Raw genomic sequence first — 18,989 nt, 5'->3', positions numbered from 1 at the left:
AGGACAAGGCGAGTATTAAAACTCAGGAAAAAGACAGAACCTGTTTAAAAAAAATGAATGCAGTTCCAAAAGGCTAAACTAGCCTGCCTGTGGGGAGGCGACAGGTGAGACCTCACTTGTAGGCTAGGGTGGAAAAGAGAACTTTGCGTGCTGTGCTAAGAAGTGCAGAAGTGCCAAGAAGTGTCTTGGAGATGACAGAGTCAGGTGTGCATTTCAGAATCCCCACTGCAGCAATGTTATGGGGGCTGGGCCAGGTGGTCAAGGTGGGTGGGAGGCTGGTGCTGGAGAGAAGGAGGAAGAGGTGAAGGTGAACAGACCAGCACAGTGTCTGTTGTGACAGTCAAGATGATAAGAGTGCAGATTGGAATGAATGGGACAGACTGGAGAAATGTTTAGGGAGGTGGAATCCACAGGTCTTCGGGATTCACGGGATGTCAAAGGTGAAGAGAAAGGAACAGGTGTATGAGCTCCGGTGACTGAGATGAAGTGAGACAATTACTAGATGACCACTAAAGAAGTTGGCATCAGAAGGTAGCCTTAAGAAATGACACTAAGTTGAGTGGTTGGACTCAAATGAAAACTGCTTTTGAAATGGAGCTATCCTAGTGCCCAGATCAGTCCAGAACCCTGTTAGAGGTCTCTGCCCTAAGCAGGTTTACTGGGGGCTCAGGGGACCGGTGGGGGCTGGGTGGGGTAGATTTGTAAGAATTCAGGAAGTAGAAAGGGGTAGATATTTGGGAGTCAGTTATTTGGTTTGCTCTTGTATCCCCAATACCTGGGACACTGACTGGAAGATGGCCAAGGTTCAATTAATATATCTTGAATCATTCTCAATGAATGGTTGGGAGTTATATGTAGGATTTCAGGGGGGTAAAGAGAAGGGTACAAGGTACATCTTGGGAGAGATGGGGGATCAGAGAAGGATTCCCTAAGCAACTAGTGTTTGGCCTGAGACTTTCTTCATTCACATGCTCATCCAGGCATTCATTTATTCATTCAACTCATTTTTACAGAGTTTTCCTATGTGACAGGAACTATTCCAGGACCAGGAATATAGTTGTCACAAAGGCAGACAAGTCCCTGCCTTTGAACTCACACTCTACAGGGGGAAAGACAAAAAGCAAGCCAACACATGAGCAAACAGAAGTGTCCAATATGGACACATGCAATGCAAACAACTAGACCGGGGCGATGGAAAGGAGTGCCTGAGTGGTTCCTCTGGACTGGGCCACTGGGGAAGTAGCATTTCAGTGGCGATCTGGAGGACAATCAGAAGATGGGGAGGCGAGCCATTGCTACAGAGAGAGAACATCCAGGGGGAATCCTTAAACAGGAACGGGCTAGAAGCGTTCAAGCAGGCAGATGGAGGACATGCAGCCGAAGGGCAGTGAGCAAAGGGGAGAGGGCATGACTTAAGATCAGATAGGAAGAGTTTCAGAAATGAGTAGGACTCAGGAGGTGATGCCGGGGAAGAGCCAGAGTGGAAAATGCACGTTGTAGGTGGAGAGGACGACATAAGCAAAGGCAAGAGGCATGACTGGGATGTTCAAAACACTCTAGGAAATTCGTTTTTCCGGGGTTCACAGCACAACCACGGGTAGAATCCAAGCTACCATATGGGTAAAGTGGTTTTTTTCATGAGGTTTCTGGCACCATATTTTGTCGCAGTTGAAAAGAGAACTGTCTCTCTAGAAAACATATCTTCATGGAAATCTATAATCGACCTACCAGAAAAGAACACATCAAAAAGTGTATTCTTAGAAGGTTCAGTTATCTCACTGAGCTCCTGTTGAGCTGAGAAGCTGGAAAGCAAATGCAACCTTGTATATTTTATTCTGAACACAACCTCAGACCTGTAAGCCGTTACCACCCCCATTTTAGACGCCAAGCTGAAGGACTGGCAGGTTAAGTCACCTGCAGTACACAGCCAGGGCTCAGTCTCACATCTGCTTTGCTCACCGCCGTTTTCACTGCTGCCCAGCACGTCTCATCAGCCGATTCACTGAACCTGCCTAGAAGGATCCTTGCCATCAGTTCCTTCTACGCCCCTTGCTTGCCATAGTTTTCTCTTAGCTTCATCTGTCCTCTCCTGTGCCTGCCTGTCATTCAGAAAATACACTTTCTCTATATCTCTCCTCAGCTAGTCCTAATCAATACCATGTGTTATGGACTCTGTTCTATAGTCCAAAGACTCCCTGCCTAGAGGTGACCAGGGGAAATGACCATTAACAACAAAGATGCAAACCCAAACTCCCTCTAAGTGGGATTAACATGCTTGGGCACATTTCCCCAGTAACTGGGTCCCCAAGGTTGTTTGTCTGAGTCTTTGGGAATCTTGACAGATGGACACTCTGGTTAACAGTTGAGACCCTGTTATCAGTAGAACCACCAGTAGATTCCTCGAAAAAGATAATGCTAAATTCACAACAAGAAATTTAATTTTGGTTCTTAAGTTATCAAGCACACAGTCAGTACCTTATGAGTGACTGTTCAGCAAGTACGTCAATGCCCCGCTGCTGACCGACACGATGCACTGAGACAGGAGTCATTTGAGACTACTATCTTATGCATTACAGTAGCAGGCATCCTGAGGTGTGCCAAGACGAAACGTATATGCAGGAGGAAACAAATGAAGGGTGGCATTTTCTTCCACTACCACTGGTGTGAGTGTGCGTTCTGCACTCTTACACTCAATTTTTGGATGTCCAAGATATATCCACATTCTTAAGTATTTTTCTATTAGGTGGCAAAATCAATGGTGTCTACTAAAGCGTTTATAAACTTTAGTAACGGCTAAAACTCTCTCTTGGAAGGCTGATATAATTTTTTTTTTGGTAAATGGTAGATCCCTGAAATGCTTGGGGAAAAGCTCAGTCTGCAATGTGAGTAAAATAAAAGGCAAGAAAGAAGGCGAGAGCTGCCGGACTGCTGCAAGGAGATGCCTGTGAGGAAGCTGGCCCCGACCGTCAGGTGCAAATCATCTCTGGAGACTGCGGCTCACAGACAGGTGCTCAACAGCCCTGTCTTGATAAGGGTGGAAATCGTCAAAAAAGCAAATAAACATGGTTCAAAGAAAGAGACAAGCCAATAAAAGGCAAGGTCCAAGAAAGAGCATAAAAGTGCAAAATCATGCAAAGTGACTAAATAAATATTTTATCTAGATTTTCCAGTGCTTTTTCTTACCTGTTCTTATAGGACTGACATTTCCCAGGGCTTAAAATTTGTCATTTATAGCACCCAAGTTGTAACCAGAAACAAACAACAAATATTAGTTATTTAGCTGACATAATGAAAAATGAAATAAGTATCAGGCTTACCTGAAATTCTAATCCATAATTTTCTCTGCAGAATTCTCTCAATTTAGGATACACATTTTCTCTTAGTGTCTGTCTTTCTGCCCCCGTGTCTGTGGTAGAAAAAAACAACACAAACAAAGTGAATTATGTCAATATATATATATATTGGGAAAAAATAAAAACTTACAAATAAACATTAACATTAGTATAATCAAGTTGGGGGGCTGCATTTTAAAACAATAAGATATTTTACCACAGGGGTAGACCTGCTCTCTCTTTCCTTTTTACTGACTTTATCAGTGTGACACTAATAACAAAATTATACAGGTTTCAGGTGCACAAGTCCACAACACATCATCTGTACACCGTGTTGTGTGTTCACTGCCCCGAGTCAAGTCTCTGTCCATCACCATTTATCCCCCCATACCTTCTTCTACCTCCTTCCAGGGATCATCACACTGTTTCTGTGCCTGTTTGAGTTTTTCCTCTCTTTTTTCCCTTTTTTGCTCACCGGGAGACCTGCTCCTAAACCAGCAGTGGGGGGCAGAGATCCCCACCGGGCACGCACAGGAAGCCCTGAGGGTGGACGGGAGCCCGACAGTCACTGGTCAGCACGCCAACAGAGCTGAGAACCCACAGCTGATTCTTTCTTTATGTCCGTGGAGACCCTTGCATGGAGCTTTGAAATATCCACGACCCCCCTGTCTTTGGACAATGTAGAAGGACAACTGTAGGGTTATCAGTTGATTTTCCCCACCCCAACAAGTGTAAGTTTCAAAACACACACACACACAAACTTAGTTTTTGACTTCCAGAAAGTCCACACTCTATCCCAATTTTATACAGTACTTAGAAATACTATGACTTTTAAAAAATTTAGTACAGCATCCAAGCAGTCAGCACAATGATTAGGAGAGGCAAATTGTGGGAGCCAACACCCCAAATGAGCAGATTCTACACACTGTATATTCAACTGGCCAGTGGTTTGACAGAGTACCATCTCTGCCCTGCGCGTAGGGACTCCTGTTGTATCAAAGAGGGGGTAGTTTACAGCTGCCACACTGTATAAAAAGCTTTGAATTAAGTTCATTTTTCACATCATCAAAAATGCAAGAAGAAACAAAGAATCTGAGACCAGAAGAACCAGGGGCTATGCGTGCACTCAACGTTGAACGTTTTGCGCAGAAAGGGACTCCAAAGCAAAGCCACCCGTGCTGGGCAGAGCTGCGCGTCGGTGACGACACAGAGATTCCTCCAGCGAAGACAGGCTGCGCCCTGCCCCGCCACCTTCCGTGGAAGATGAAACGCAGAGCTTTGAAAAATCAGGTTAATGTGTTATCTCATGAAAAGTACCATTTGTTCATGAAAAGTACCATTTGCTCCATATACGTCAGTCCCAGCCCAAACTAGGAAACATTTGCCTGCCACATTGATAACTGAGGAACCAATTTAAAAGAATGTCCTCATTATTTTCAAGCGCATCTGCCCATGCAAATTCAAACATATGCTGCGCTGACCTGCTCTACTTCCCCACTGCTCAGCAGCCTATTTGGAGATGTAAATAACCAATCTCCAGAGTCTGAAATGCAGCTGCAGCCTGTCAGAGTGACAGGAACTGGTGTTTACATGGAAACCAAAGACTCGGTACAAGGGCTTCTGGATTACCCTGTGATCCAAACAAACAGCGCCTCTTCCCACAGCAGATCCAACCTGGACCTACGTCTGAAGGGAAGCAGGTGGACCATGTGGAGGAGCGGGGCAACCGAGCAGTGCCCACAGGCTGTCATGGCGCTGGTGGAAGTAGTCTATGAAGCTTTTATTATTTCATATAATTTATACAATCTTAGAATCAGACTCTGATCCCCTCTCACTCCATTTTAAGGGTTGAAAACACTAACTTTATAATAAAGCTGACAGTGTTCAAACACTCTCTCTAACAGGCTTCAGATGTTTAAACCCAAAATAATTAAAAATTTACTTCAAGCCCTGGTTGGCGTAGCTCAGTGGATTGAGCGAGGGCTAGGAACCAAAGTGTCCCAGGTTCGATTCCCAGCCAGGGTACATTCCTGGGTTGCAGGCCATAACCCCAGCAACCACACATTGATCTCTCTCTCTCTCTCTCTCTCTCTCTCTCTCCCCCCTCTCTCCCTTCCCTCCCTAAAAATAAAAATAAATAAAATCTATAAAAAAATTTACTTCAAAAATAAACAAATATGATCAGATGTGGAAGTCAGGGCTCTATTAAGCCAGGATTATTGTTAAGGTAGTCTTTTTAAGAGTATCAAAATAATACATGAAAAATTACGAATCAAGGAGCAGAAATTATTTGTTGCTTAACGTTTTTATTGGGAGCCTGGTAACTAGGTACTGACCGTGCACTAGCAAGGTGGCCTGCAGAACACAGCGCCCTCACCAACACTAGCAGGCACCGAGTGCTTGCCTCGGTCTAGCTGTGTGCTGAGTATTGCTATGTGAATTCCTCAGTCCCTCTGACCACAGCCCTACGATACAGGTAAAAGTATTATTCCTTAATTTTATAAGAGGAAATTAAAACATTGAGAAGCTACATAAGGAGACTTACTTGAGGTCGTATGACCAGTAAGTTAGAGATTGTAGATTCGAATCTAGAAAGTCCTATGTCATAGTTTGCTCTAACCACGGAAAATATGCAACTGTGCAAGGAATCAATCCTTGAAAATGATGATAAATGCAGTAACCTCAGGGAATGGTTAAAAGATGTTGGAGTTCTAATATTTATGAAACAAAACAAACCTGGGTTGCCCTTCATGGACTCATCCCTTTCGATAATACACCTTCAACAGCCAGCTCACCAGTAAACGGACTTTCTCCATCTGTCTCTAAACAAATCTCGAATCCGTCTACCTCTCTGCACCTCTGGTGCAAGCCAAACTCATCTCTCAGCGGGCCTCTGTCTCCCTGGTGCCACACCTGCCCCCTCCCGTCCATTCTACACATGCAGAGTGTGTACAACACGTCAATCAGAACACATCACTGTGTTGTTTAACACCGTCCTGCAGCTCTCCAGGGAACTCAATGAAACCCACACTCCCCGTCTCAAGTGTTCTCCCTCCCCCTGAGTGCATCTCTCACCGCGTGCCCAGTTCACGTGGTTCCAGATGACGCTCTCACTCAGGGCCTTTGCTCTGCCCGTGCCTTCCTCCTGCAATGCTTAGTCCTGTGACCATCTGATGGTGTTTCCAGCCATTCAAGGGTCAGCTTGAACGCCACCTTCTCAGAGAGCCCTCCTGAGCCCTCCGTCTACAGCACCGCCACCTCTTACACCATATTCTTTCAATTCTCTGCACATTACTCATCACTACTGTTGGCGTTTGTTTACTATCTCCCCCACTGCCTTATGAGCTCAGCGGGAGCCAGAACTTTCTTTTGTCTCACTCACTGCTACGCCCCCAGTGATTAGAGTTTGCTCCATTAAGGAATGAATGAATGAGAGCCCCCCCCCCCCAACACACACAGGCACCAGTGACCAAGATGAGCTGACAGGCAGTGAGTGCTTCCCTGTAATTACTCCAGAGAGATGCAGGCACCCTACACTGCAGCGTGTCCTTGGACAGACACAGAATCAAGACGAGGTGAAACTCTGGGAAATAAAACCATGGGACAAGGTGGTTGCATGAGGTAAGTGAATAAACTGACATACTGATTTTGTTTCTGGCTTCTGTGTTCCTGGGAGAACACTAATACATTTCACCAAGTCTCTGTGAACCTTCCTAAGAATGCGAAGGGAGCCTCTGTGCATGTCTGAAAGGCATTCTGTGTGATCATCATCACAAAAATGACTCAGACTTTCCCTCGCGTTTTTAGGAGAGAAGGATCGGCTCTGGAAATAGAACGGTAATTAAGATAGAATGGATTAATTATGATGGCTGACAGATAAGCTGGCTTCATTATGTAAAAAAGCCTGATTCATACTGACAGCAAATCCGGATGTTGGCAATTAAAAAACATTAGAACGTCATGAACAGGAAAAATTAAGTCACAGAATGTCACACATAAAAAGGGACCTCTTAAAAAAGTGTGGTTCAGAGACAAGGTCGGTCGTCATTTACTCTTTATATGCAGCCAATGCATCCATTTGTATCTGCTCCTTCATGCTTCGGGAAAAGGTACATTAACACTTTGGCAGCACTGTTGGGTCTTTAAGGTGTGGCTTTCTAAATAATCCCTCAATGACTGCAGAGTTAATGAAGGTCTCTCTGAAGCGTGTGAGTTACCCACAGGAAGAACATTAGCTGGGGAGGGGCGGAATTGTTAATCAATACCCTTACCCAACTTCAAGAAGGGTTTAGATTACAAAATTTCATGAAAAATAAGGGAGCCAAAATGATCGTGTTGGACTGGAACCTCTTACTGCCCCTTCCCTCACCCACAGTTAAGGCCATGAACGGTAGATTAAGTCTTTTTCTTCTTGGCAGCTCAGAAAATTTATTTTGGATCCACCACACACCATCTGCTTACGACTGTTGTTGCAGCCTGGTCTCCAGAGTTCTATATATTTGCTCTTGCCTGGATTCTCCCTTTACCTGGTCCGCTGAGCCAGTCAGTCACTCATGTGCACATCAACCTGGCTTTTATCGTTTGGGTTGATTTCTTGTTTGGTGGCTTCCCAGAGGCTGTCTCTTCTCCCTCGAAGTGCTATCTCAGTCCTTTGTGCCCAACCACCCACAGTCCCCCTTCCTTATGTCAGTATCACCAAATTCCGTCAACGTTATCATAAACATCTTTTGAATGTGGCCACTATTTTTGCACTCACTCTCTCTGAACCCTGAGAGCCCAACAGTCTCCTATTTGACCGACCATATATCTGTCCCTCCTCATCACAGACAAGACAAAAGCAAAGTCTCATGTGCATTAAAGACGCTGGCTGGTATCTGGTGGCCTAGAGGATGAAGGCCAGAATGCTCAGCAGATGCACATGTGTATCCTAGTGAAGTTCCCCCTTCTGCTCTTCACCATGTACCTACCCTCCAGAGTATTTTTCAGATGTGAATTAGACCTGAACTACGTCTCAACACATACTACTTACTGGGTTCCAAATTCCCTATCTGTTGCATTCCCTTTGCTTAGCAGACTCTCACCCTCCTGAGTCCCAATCAAAAGCAGCACATTTTATGAATTCTTACTAGTCAGGACACATATACTCTCCCTGGGTGACCCCACAGCATTCTGTGCACCCCTATATAACATCATGCATTGCACTTTATTATAACTATTTTAATTTTGTTTTCCCATTAGACCTGTGAATTCAGGGAAGGCAGGGACTTCCTTCTACATCTTTGCATCACAACAATTAGAGCAGACCCCAGAAAACAATTAGAACTCAATAAGGGAATGAGCAAAAAGATTCTGTTATAATGAAAACATTAATTAAATCCAAATAAAGAATTAATTTGCCTCCATTGTCAAAATAGAAAGACAACTCACAGAATGGGAGAACGTATTCACTGATACATCTGATAAGGGGTTAACATCCAAAATGTATAAAGTACTCACAAAACTCAACACCCAAAAACCAAAAAACCCAATTAAAAAATGGGTAAAGCACCTGAATAGGGGGCTTCCCCAAAGAGGACATACAGATGGCCAACAGACACATGAAAAGATGCTCAACCTCACTAATCATCAGAGAGATGCAAATAAAAACCACAATGAGATACCATCTTTCACCTGTCAGAATGGCCATCATCAACAAATCAACAAACAAGTGCTGGTGAGGATGTGGAGAAAGGGGAACCCTTTTGCACTGGTGGTGGGAATGCAGACTGGTGCAGCCACTGTGGAAAGCAGTGTGTAGATATCTCAAAGAATTAAAAATGGATCTGTCTTTTGACCCAGCAATCCCACTTCTGGGAATATATCTGAAGGTACCCAAATCACTAATTCAAGAGAACATAAGCATCCCTATGTTCACTTCAGTGTTATTTACAATCACCAAGATATGGAAGCAGCCCAAGTGTCCATCAATAGATGAGTGGATAAAACTATGGGACATTTACACAATGGAATTCTACTTGGCCATAAAAAGAAGAAAATGTTACCCTTTGCAACAGTATGGATGGACTTGGAGAACATTATGCTAAGTGAAATAAGCCAGTCAGAGAAAGACAAATACCTTATGATTTTACTCAGATGTGGAATCTAGTGAACAAACTGAACTAACAAGCAAAACAGAGACAGACTCATAGATGGAGAATGGATGACAGCTAAGGGTGGGGGTGGAGGGGAAGTTAGGAGGTGGAGGGACTGAGCAAAAAGGAAAAAGGACTCACGGACATGGACAACAGTGTGGTGATTGCTGGGGGGAGGGGAGACTAAGGGGACTAAATAAATGGTAATGGAAAGAAATATAATAAATATTATATATAAATAAGAAAACTTTTAAAAGTTTGTGAAAAAGAAAAAATCAAAATCCAATGTCATTTTCAAATATTTATGTTGACAGCATTAACAGTCATGTGTGACTCTGGGGCGATGTTACAAAATACATGACAGAGTGTGACGCAGTAAAGAGTTTAGGAGGTCCTCTTCCCAATAAGCAGTAATAAAACTGAACAAAACTGTCAAAATAAGGTTTTAAATGCAATGTAAATCAACCTGGGACCAGCAGCATAAACCAAATCAGGAAGTGATTATTCATGGAAAACAACTGAATTTTGGATAACAACAGTGAAGTCTTATGGGATTCTTGCCTGGGCTTCTCCCACCACCCCCTAACCACGCTACACAGCCCCATCTTAGAGAAGGTCACGCTGTGAACAGAAACAGCTTATTAACAGAGAGGACTTATCCTGATTCAGGGCGGAGCGTGGGAATCTCCCTGCCCATCGGTGTGGTTAGCAGCAGTAGCAGTCGCAGAGGTAGACAATGGGGAGGTGTGGTGGCTCTGCTAGCCTGCGGCGTCATCCATATTTCATCAGGAGATCAAGGAAATAAACAGCCATCAAGGACCTTGACAAGCTCTCCACAGATTCCTGGCTGATGGGAAGGCTACCCACAGGAAAATTCCTGGCCGATGGGAAGGCTACCCACAGGGAAATTCCTGGCTGATGGGAAGGCTACCCACAGGGAAATTCCTGGCTGATGGGAAGGCTACCCGCAAATGTAATAGACACTGAAAACGTACGGCGTATCCATATATTCCTGGCGGCCTTGGAGACTCTGTATTGACTCATGGCCGGTGGAAACACGAGGAGGCCTGGTGGAAAGTAAGAGCTGTGGCAGGTTTCAGTGCTGACTAAACTTTGCATTTGTTCCCCACCCACACGGACCCACTGGCGGAGGGGCGGGGGCCTTGCTGGCTTGAGGTGCCGTATTTGAAAAGAAATTCTGATAAATCGCTGACTAACACCAAACTATGCGGATAAGTGGGTGACTGCTAAGAAACCAGGCACCCTCATCCTCATCACCTTCATCATCATCATCACCAAATAATTGCACAGAGACATCAGCAGCCCACACAGTGGGAAAACTGATTCCACAGACTTAGTCCAAGCCAGGTACTAAACAAACCAAAAAGAAAAAAAAGAAAAAAAAAAACAAACCACAAAGAAAAGAACAAATTAAAAAACAGCACTCTGAGGTAAAAGTCAGACTTCATATTTGTTATGATGTATTACCTTAAGATGTCTAGTTTTCAAATAAAACGATGATATATACAAAGAAGTAGAAAAGTGGGACACCCATTCAGGGGAAATAAGCTGTCCCTGAGTGAGTTTATATATTGGATTCAGTTGATGAAGACTTCAAAATACCTATTATAAATATATTCAAAGAACTTAAGGTCGCTGTGTTTAGAGATTAAAGAAAAATGAACGGGGCTCCACATACCTGTGGGACATTAAGGGCAGTGATACATGTATAAAGGGAGTCCCAGAAGGATAAGAGATAGAGAAAGGAGGGAAAATATTTTAAAGAAATAACTTCCAAATATCCCAAATTTATTGGAAAACATTAATGTACAAATTCAAAATGTTTAGCCCTTGCTGGTACGGCTCAGTAGGTTGGGTGGTGTCCCGCAAACTGAGAGGTCACCAGTTCGATTCCCAGTCAGGGCACATGCCTGGGTTGCGGGTTTGGTCCCCAGTTGAGGATGTAGAGGAAGCAGCCAATTGATGTTTCTCCCTCACATTAATGTTTTTTTCCTCTCTTTAAAAATTTTTTAAAAGTCAAGTTCAAAATGTTCGAAGGAACCAAGTAAAATAAACACTAAGACACACAGTCACACCTAGACACACAGTCAAATAGCTGAAACCCAATAGAGGGAGAGAAACGACTCATCACACACAGGGGAGCAACACAATTAATGGCTGATTTCTCATCAGAAGGCCACCACGAGTGACTGTTGCTTCTTCATCGAATACAGACTTAGCTTTGCTCCATTCCTTTTGCCTCCTAGATACAAATTACAAGCACAGTCAATAATGAAACTGCTTTCTGACAGCAACCCTCTAGAACAAAGCCGCACATCTCCCCCAGACGCAGGAACACAAGTCCAAACCAGGTCACGACCAGTCATTGCTGAGAGGCTGCACAGCCCTCCCGGTGCAGGCTCTGCCTCGTCGCAGCGAGCCAGCTCACCCAACTTTGGTCAGCCCCTGCGGGACTCCTGGGGCGGGTCGCTGGCTGGAGGACAGCGATGATAATTCTGTAGTGGAGATACCTGGCAGACACCACCTTAACCAAGCAATCAATTAGCATGACCAGAAATGGAACAAATCAACATCGTATTCCTCCCAATAAAATGTACTGAGGAGAGCACATCACTTTTACTCCTACCAAAAATGCATAATACAAACATAACCATGAAGAAACATCAAACCACACTGAAGACCTTCTACGAAATAACTGAGGGACACTTAGAAAACCTGGAAGTCAACCACGAAGGAAATGCACTGAAGGAAGAGATGGCTAGAGGGACGTGGGAGCCAGATGCAACACGTGGTCCAGTGTTACTGCAGCAACTGGTGAGCCCTTACGATATCCACCGCTTAGGTGACCACGGAACTCGTACTGGTCTCATTTCGGTAACTGTATTGTGGTTACAGAAGCGAGTGTCCTTATTTACTGAATATACACTAAAACATTTAGGTGCAAAGGATAGACATACATGTTGGAATTGTATATGTGTGTATACATACACATGTACACACAGAGGGACAAAGCAAATGTGGCAAAGTATTAACATCTGCAGAACCTAGGTGAGCGGTCTACAGAAATTATTATACTTTTCTTGTCGATTTTCTGTAAGTCTGAAATTACAGCTGATTCTCATGATTCTCAGTAGTTACGTTCCACCACGTTGTTGCGAGTACAGGATTAGTGAATTCTGAAGCATTGCTCCTGAAAGAAATACACAGTTAAGACTCTTGGTGGCCTCTGGTCACCGTATTTTTATGAACAGATCAATGCAAAACTTTGTTTCACGTGTGTTCTGTTTAAAGACACCTTATTTAAAATACATTGCTGTATTGGTTCATTAATGCTGGCCAACAGCACTGTAAGTCATGCCTGAACGAAGCTGATCCAGCACAGACTGTGCAAAAGACCACACTTGTTCCCAGTGTGAGAGTGGAAACGCAAGGGCAGAGCGCCATCACCTGTTCAACCTCAACAACTGCACTGCGGGGCGGCTCGAGGTTCTCCTCCCTGTGCAAGCCCATGAATGACCGTGACGGCCCTGGGGGGTGTTGATTTGAGGGTTCCACGTAAGTTTTACTGAGTGGATGAGTTCACAAACATGGGATCTGTGAATAATGAGGACTGCTTGTACATCAAAATAAACAGTGAAGAAACTATACTTTGGACCTGGAAGACTAGGAAACAGTGGCACAACAAATGAACTGCGATCACTGGGCAGGGGAGTCATTCTGGGAGGGGAGATGCCATCTAATTCAGGATATTACAGGTTTGAAAGGTTGTCCCAGAAACGCCTTAAAGACATTTGGAAATCCAGGAGCTGATGAAGGTCAGGGCAGGGCAGGGAACGCGGTCATGGGATTTACTGATGACAGAGCTAGCCGGTGCCACCAGCAGACAGACTCCCGGCTGAGCACACAGGAGCCAGGCTTGGTGCCTGACCCGCAGCCCACACGAGGGTCAGCTCATGGGGAGGAAGACAGGCAGAGTCAGGGCTAACGGAATGGGAATGGGACACACAGTGGGACCTGCCTTCGTCTTGGCAAAGGTTACTGAACACATGAGCTGAGTAAGCAGTAGCAGGCGGGAGTCAGTGAGAGTTTCATTCCAAAATGAGAAGCAAATTTGACGAGTCAGAGCTTTCCAGATCGAACCAACTGCACTAAAAGGTGGATTCTCTGCTGTTGGAGGCATTCCAACACAGGCTGCTGGGTCAGTTACCAGTGGCGGCATCTCTGAAATCCTTCGGCTGGATGATCCTTTAAGACCTGCATAATTCTAACATTCTATGGCTGATTTTGCCAGACTCTTCTTTGGTGACAAATGATTGCCATGCATTTCACCAATCATGAAGCAGGTCCGACATCCATAAACACAGTCAAATCTGGCTATCAAATTGAGCCAATTTTTGTCACAGAAAAAAGCCATGGTCCACATCCCTGGAATGTCTGGAACACAGAGAAAAGGGCAGAAGCCACATCTTCACCACCCTTGTCCATCCTCCTCCCTAGTTTGCTTTGTTATTTCTCGAATAATCAACACGTGAGGTGGACTTTTGGAGCCTGGGACACACCCCTCATAGATGCTCCTTATGGAAAGCCAGCATGAAACGAGCACTCCAGCAGCATAAATAAGTGCTTGGCCTTGAGGCAGGGAGTGGGGCAAAAAAGGACAGTCCTGAAAATTCCATCCTAGGTGATGGTCTTGGGTACCACGGATTTCTCTGAAACAGCCGAGCATCCCTGCCTGTGCATGGCACACCTGTCTCACTGCGCCAGCTCTGCGGTTTCCCTCATTACATTCCCTCACCTGACAACACAGAGAGCCTTGCTTCCTGTCAAGGGGAATAAGAGGCTTCCTGTGACCTGCCTTCTGACAGTCCTATAAACCTCAGCTGTGCATCTGAGTAGCTTAGAATAGGGAAGCACGTTCACTGACAAGCCTCCTCTGGTTTCTGAAGTCCAAATTTCTCTCTTTTTTAAAAAATGCAGTGTCCTAGACTTGACATTTGGCAAGTATTAACCAATAGTACATGGTTTGCAACAGCTGGTAGAAATAATAGATGAAGGCTTCTTCCACATTAATAAGAAAGCACTTAAAGTCCTTAACACCGTTATTAGCAAAAGCAAATGTTCATTTCTTTATATAAATTTCCTTCACAGTACACTGTCAACACAATCCTCCAAATAAACATACAATTCACCACACGGTTACAAAATCAACTAAATGTAGAGACATCTGAGATGGAGAGGAAGGGGATTAATCCATTTTGGCCACATATGAAATACCGAAGTAAGAAGCATTCATATATTCATATGTCTCATTAACAACCGGCAAACTGGAAGACCATATTTAAGTTGACATCTTTGATCTAAAAAATCCTTACGAAGATATCAGTTAGGTATTGCAGTAGTTCCCATAATGGCCGCTTTTTGGAACAAACATTGATTTGTTAGATGCTGCTAACGAGTTAAATTATCAGCAAATACGTGTTGCAGCCTTGCCCCGTGGAGAGCACTGTCCTGCGGGTGTGGAGGGTGTGGGAAATCTGCCCTCCCCCAAACGTCTGAACTGACGCTGGTACAAACAGCTATAATCTAGAGAGCAGGTGGTGGTAAATGTGAACAATAATCTTTGTTACGGTTTCAGAGAGGAAGGGGGAGGGAGAAATAGTGTTAACATTAGTCCCAGGGCTAGCCTGTTGACGACTGATTAGACACTGACCAGTCTCAAGTAGTCATTTGAAAAAATAGTTCAGAAACGGACTGAATCTGTTTCATAAGCACAGCGACTTTAGACAAGGCAGTCTGGGTCTCCGCGTCTGTTGGGACACCTCAGAGTCTTGATACCTGCTCCGTCAGGAGCTCGGGGGCCTCGGGGGTCAGAGGGTGGGGTGAGCAGGTACGACTGACTCACTGGCCCTGCTCCTCTGTGCTGACCTTTTCTAAGCAGGGCTGTCTGACCTTCTGGCATCTCTGGGCCACACTGGAAGAAGAAGAGTTGTCTTGGGCCATACATTAAATACACAAACACTAACAAAAACAAAAACAAAATTTGAATGTTTTAAGTAAATTTATGATTTTGTGTTGGGCCGCATTCATAGCCACCCTGGGACGCATGCGGCCCGAGGGCCATGGGTTGGAAACCCCTGAAGGGAATGCACCTCCTGGGTGGGGCTACAGGGAGAAGTCATCAATGTGCTAAGGTATGTACAATGTATTCCCTTTGTTAAAGCACGCTAAGGTATGTACAATGTATTCCCTTTGGTGTAATTGAGGAGTCTTAGATCTAAGCTTTAGCAACATTAAACAAACAAACAACAACAACAACAACAAAAATAAACAGGAAACAAACTAATGCTGTGTGATCCCGTTCAGATAAATAGCTCAGTAAAATAAGTGTTCAGTTTGAGGCATCCGTGTGCATGAAGTAAGCTCACGTTCAGAGAACATTTCCCATATTTTCAAGAAATAACATAATTCCAGCAGAGCTTAAGGTGCTACCTACACCAAAGGTATAATTTGATGGTGTCTTAATTTTAATGTTTTGATATAAGTTTAAATATCTTGATCATTATATATTTAGGATGTGGTTACCTGGTTGCATCACTACAGGGGAGAACTATCTTAGTGCTATCACATCAAATGAAGAACATTAATATAGTTTACATAGAAGAAAACAGCAAAACAAAGTATTAGCAAAATTACCTTCTCGCGCTAATGCTGTCATGAATAATATATTATTATTAGTGTGAACTTCTAAACGCTACTCACAGCTAAAGGTTGTAAAAGTTTTCTTGTAATCCATTAGAGGATCTTTTCACTTTACTTTTTCCGAAAGTGTCAATATTGTATGTTATCAAAATCCTTTCAACAATTGCTTTCAAATAAAATATTCAATACTCAATGCCTTCATGGAACATTTTCCCTTTAAAAATCCATTACACTAAAAGTAAGTATCTGCGAGGAGCCCACTAGGTTGATGTAATTAAAATGAAATTTACAAAAAGGTATTGGAGATTTTATCAGCAACAGCATATAATCAAATGCATCAGGTGATTCACGGGATTTTTTTGCCTATACAATCTTACATGGTATAAAAATAATGTTGCAGTTTTTCACGTCTTAGAGCAATCCTTAGATTGGACTTTTTTTGTTACAGAGACTTCATTTGATTATAAAGTACTAAATAATGCAAGAAAATCAAAGCAATACGTAAGAACTGGGCCACAGTTAGTGACTTAGACATTGCTGAACTGACTGCTTGGAGAAGGCTGTTGAGCGAGTCTGGGTACCGCCGCTGCGGCGCCTCCGGGCTGTCTGGAGCTTCTGAAGGAGGCGGCTGAACTCAGGCCTTTGGTCGAGAAAGCCCTGTGATCCCTTTCAGGCTTGCTCCCGGGGTTTCCAGACTAGACAGACCTGCCTATTTTCAGACACGTCTGATCAGACCCAAACCTTCTCATGTCATTTTTAATTCTAGGGCTCCTTAAGTCTTGCTCTTAGAATTGTTTCTTTTTGAAACAGCAGCACAGCCAATTCTAGATTACACTCATACAGCAAATCCAATACATCCATCATTTATCTGGGGTGTGAAGAGTGGAAATGATGACGGCCCTACATACTAATACCCTTACCGTCTCACGGTCAGAACCTACTGGATTTGCCCCGTATCTCCCTCCAGCCCTCACTGTCCTTTTCCTCCTTGCTCTGCTTCCAACTTTCCGACATACCAGACATTGCCTCATGCTGTGTCCACATGCCTGAACGCTAACTCCTGCATATTCCCTTTACCCTGGCTCACCCCTGCCTGTCCTTTAGGTTAATCAGCTTAAAGGCAGTTTCTTCCAGGAAGCCTTCTCTGACTACCTACATTCTCCTTAAAGACCTAACTTACACCTTCCCACTGTATATTCCTGTAATACCTTGCACTTGTGCTTTGCGATACTCGGCATACCTGTAACCACTGAGGGTGGCTTTCAACTCTGGGCTGACACTCCTAAGGACAGGGACCCTGTTAATCTTGTGAGAGCTGTGTCCTCATTGCCTGACACATAGAAGAGGCTCAGGAAACATTTTTTGAGCATAATAAATGAATGATTAATAGTTATTGGCTAATATGTACGTGACTTCTACGTGCTTGATTCATCTTGGTACCCTGTACATCTAGCCCAGGAGTTGCTACAACATAAGCCCTTAATAAATGCTGGCTGAATTTATTTCTGAAATGGTGTGTAACTAACTTACCAAGGGCAGTTTCCTCCTCCCTTAGCTTACCTGTAACTGTAAAAGAGAAATCAGACAATGGCTGGAAGAGAAGCAGAAATAAAATAACATCCTTGGAAAATTATACTGATGCGAAAACGAAAAATGGACTGCTCACTCAACCTTCAGGCAGGGCACCTATGCACATGGCCAAATACAACCATTGCTTCTTTTTTTTTTAAGAGGAAAAAAGCATTTGCTAGTAACTGGCTACGTGGAACTAATCTATGGTGGAAAAAATCAGAACAGCGGTTGCCTTTGGAGTTGGGGACAGGGACCAAGTGGAAGGGCCATGAGGGAACTCTCAGGAGATAAGACTGTTCTACACTTGGCTGACAGTTTATTCCACTGACACGGACAGTTCGAACCTCGGTGGATGGCGCACTCAGGAGCTGTGCATTTCACAGCATGTAAACTTCACCTCAAAATGCAAATGAAAGACCCATCAATAAATATTGAACTTTGTTAAATGATATGCATGACATGATATATTAAGTGTAGAGTATACTGATGATCGAAATTTACTTTGAAATGCATATAATAAAAACAATTGATCGAGAAAGAAACACAATAAAGCAAAAGTGTAAAATATTAACCATGGAATAGAGGCGGTAGGTAGATGATTGTTTACTATCCCTTTCTCTCGACATTCCTGTATGTTTGAAAATTTTCATTAAGAATCTTGGGGAAAATGGTTGCTTGGCCTCATTTAGATGCAAGGGTATTAGCAACCAAAAGTTGAGTGCTGATCTCCAGGGAGCCCTTGAACTATGCAAAATCAGAAATTAAAATCATGGACCAAAGGTTGGGATAGAGTAATGAAGAAATTCTAAAACTCTCAGGAAAATGATATGAGTTTTCATTATGTACTACTGGTCAACTCATTCATTCATTCAATAAATATTTTTGGAACTCTAGTTTGTACCAGAAACCGTTAGCCTAGGCGGCTAGTTAGTTGTTGATGAAGAAGGGGAACAAATGGAGCCAGACAACATCTAATTAAGCAGGATTAACTAGGAAGCTGTAGCTTCCAGACACTCCAGGGGAAAGCTGCATTGCCTTGCCAAGGCGGGATTAACATCCCTCCATTCCCCAGAGGGGAGCAGGCAGGAAGGACCGGCTTTCCAATCTCTCCCGGCAACAACCAGTTCATTCCCCCAGATTACTGAGGGGGAGAGAGGACCAGTAAAGGGGAATTCCTGTGCTGAGGCCTGCACGGTCAAAGCCAAGATGATGCAGGGGGTGGGCCCTGCACCAG

At 43.9% G+C, this 18,989-nt stretch overlaps 1 protein-coding gene across 1 annotated transcript in view; it reads right to left on the bottom strand.

Annotated features, from left to right (window-relative positions):
* Positions 1-18,989, bottom strand: part of NWD2 (NACHT and WD repeat domain containing 2) — a 146,481-nt gene that overhangs the window by 85,196 nt on the left and 42,296 nt on the right. The window contains exon 2 of the mRNA XM_028507310.2: positions 3,318-3,406. Within this exon, the coding sequence (XP_028363111.1) occupies positions 3,318-3,406 (89 nt within the window). The remainder of the gene's footprint in view (positions 1-3,317; positions 3,407-18,989) is intronic.

Source organism: Phyllostomus discolor, chromosome 1 (assembly GCF_004126475.2).
Source record: "Phyllostomus discolor isolate MPI-MPIP mPhyDis1 chromosome 1, mPhyDis1.pri.v3, whole genome shotgun sequence".
Taxonomy (NCBI): Eukaryota; Metazoa; Chordata; class Mammalia; order Chiroptera; family Phyllostomidae; genus Phyllostomus; species Phyllostomus discolor.
This window is presented reverse-complemented; position numbering and strand designations above follow the sequence as displayed.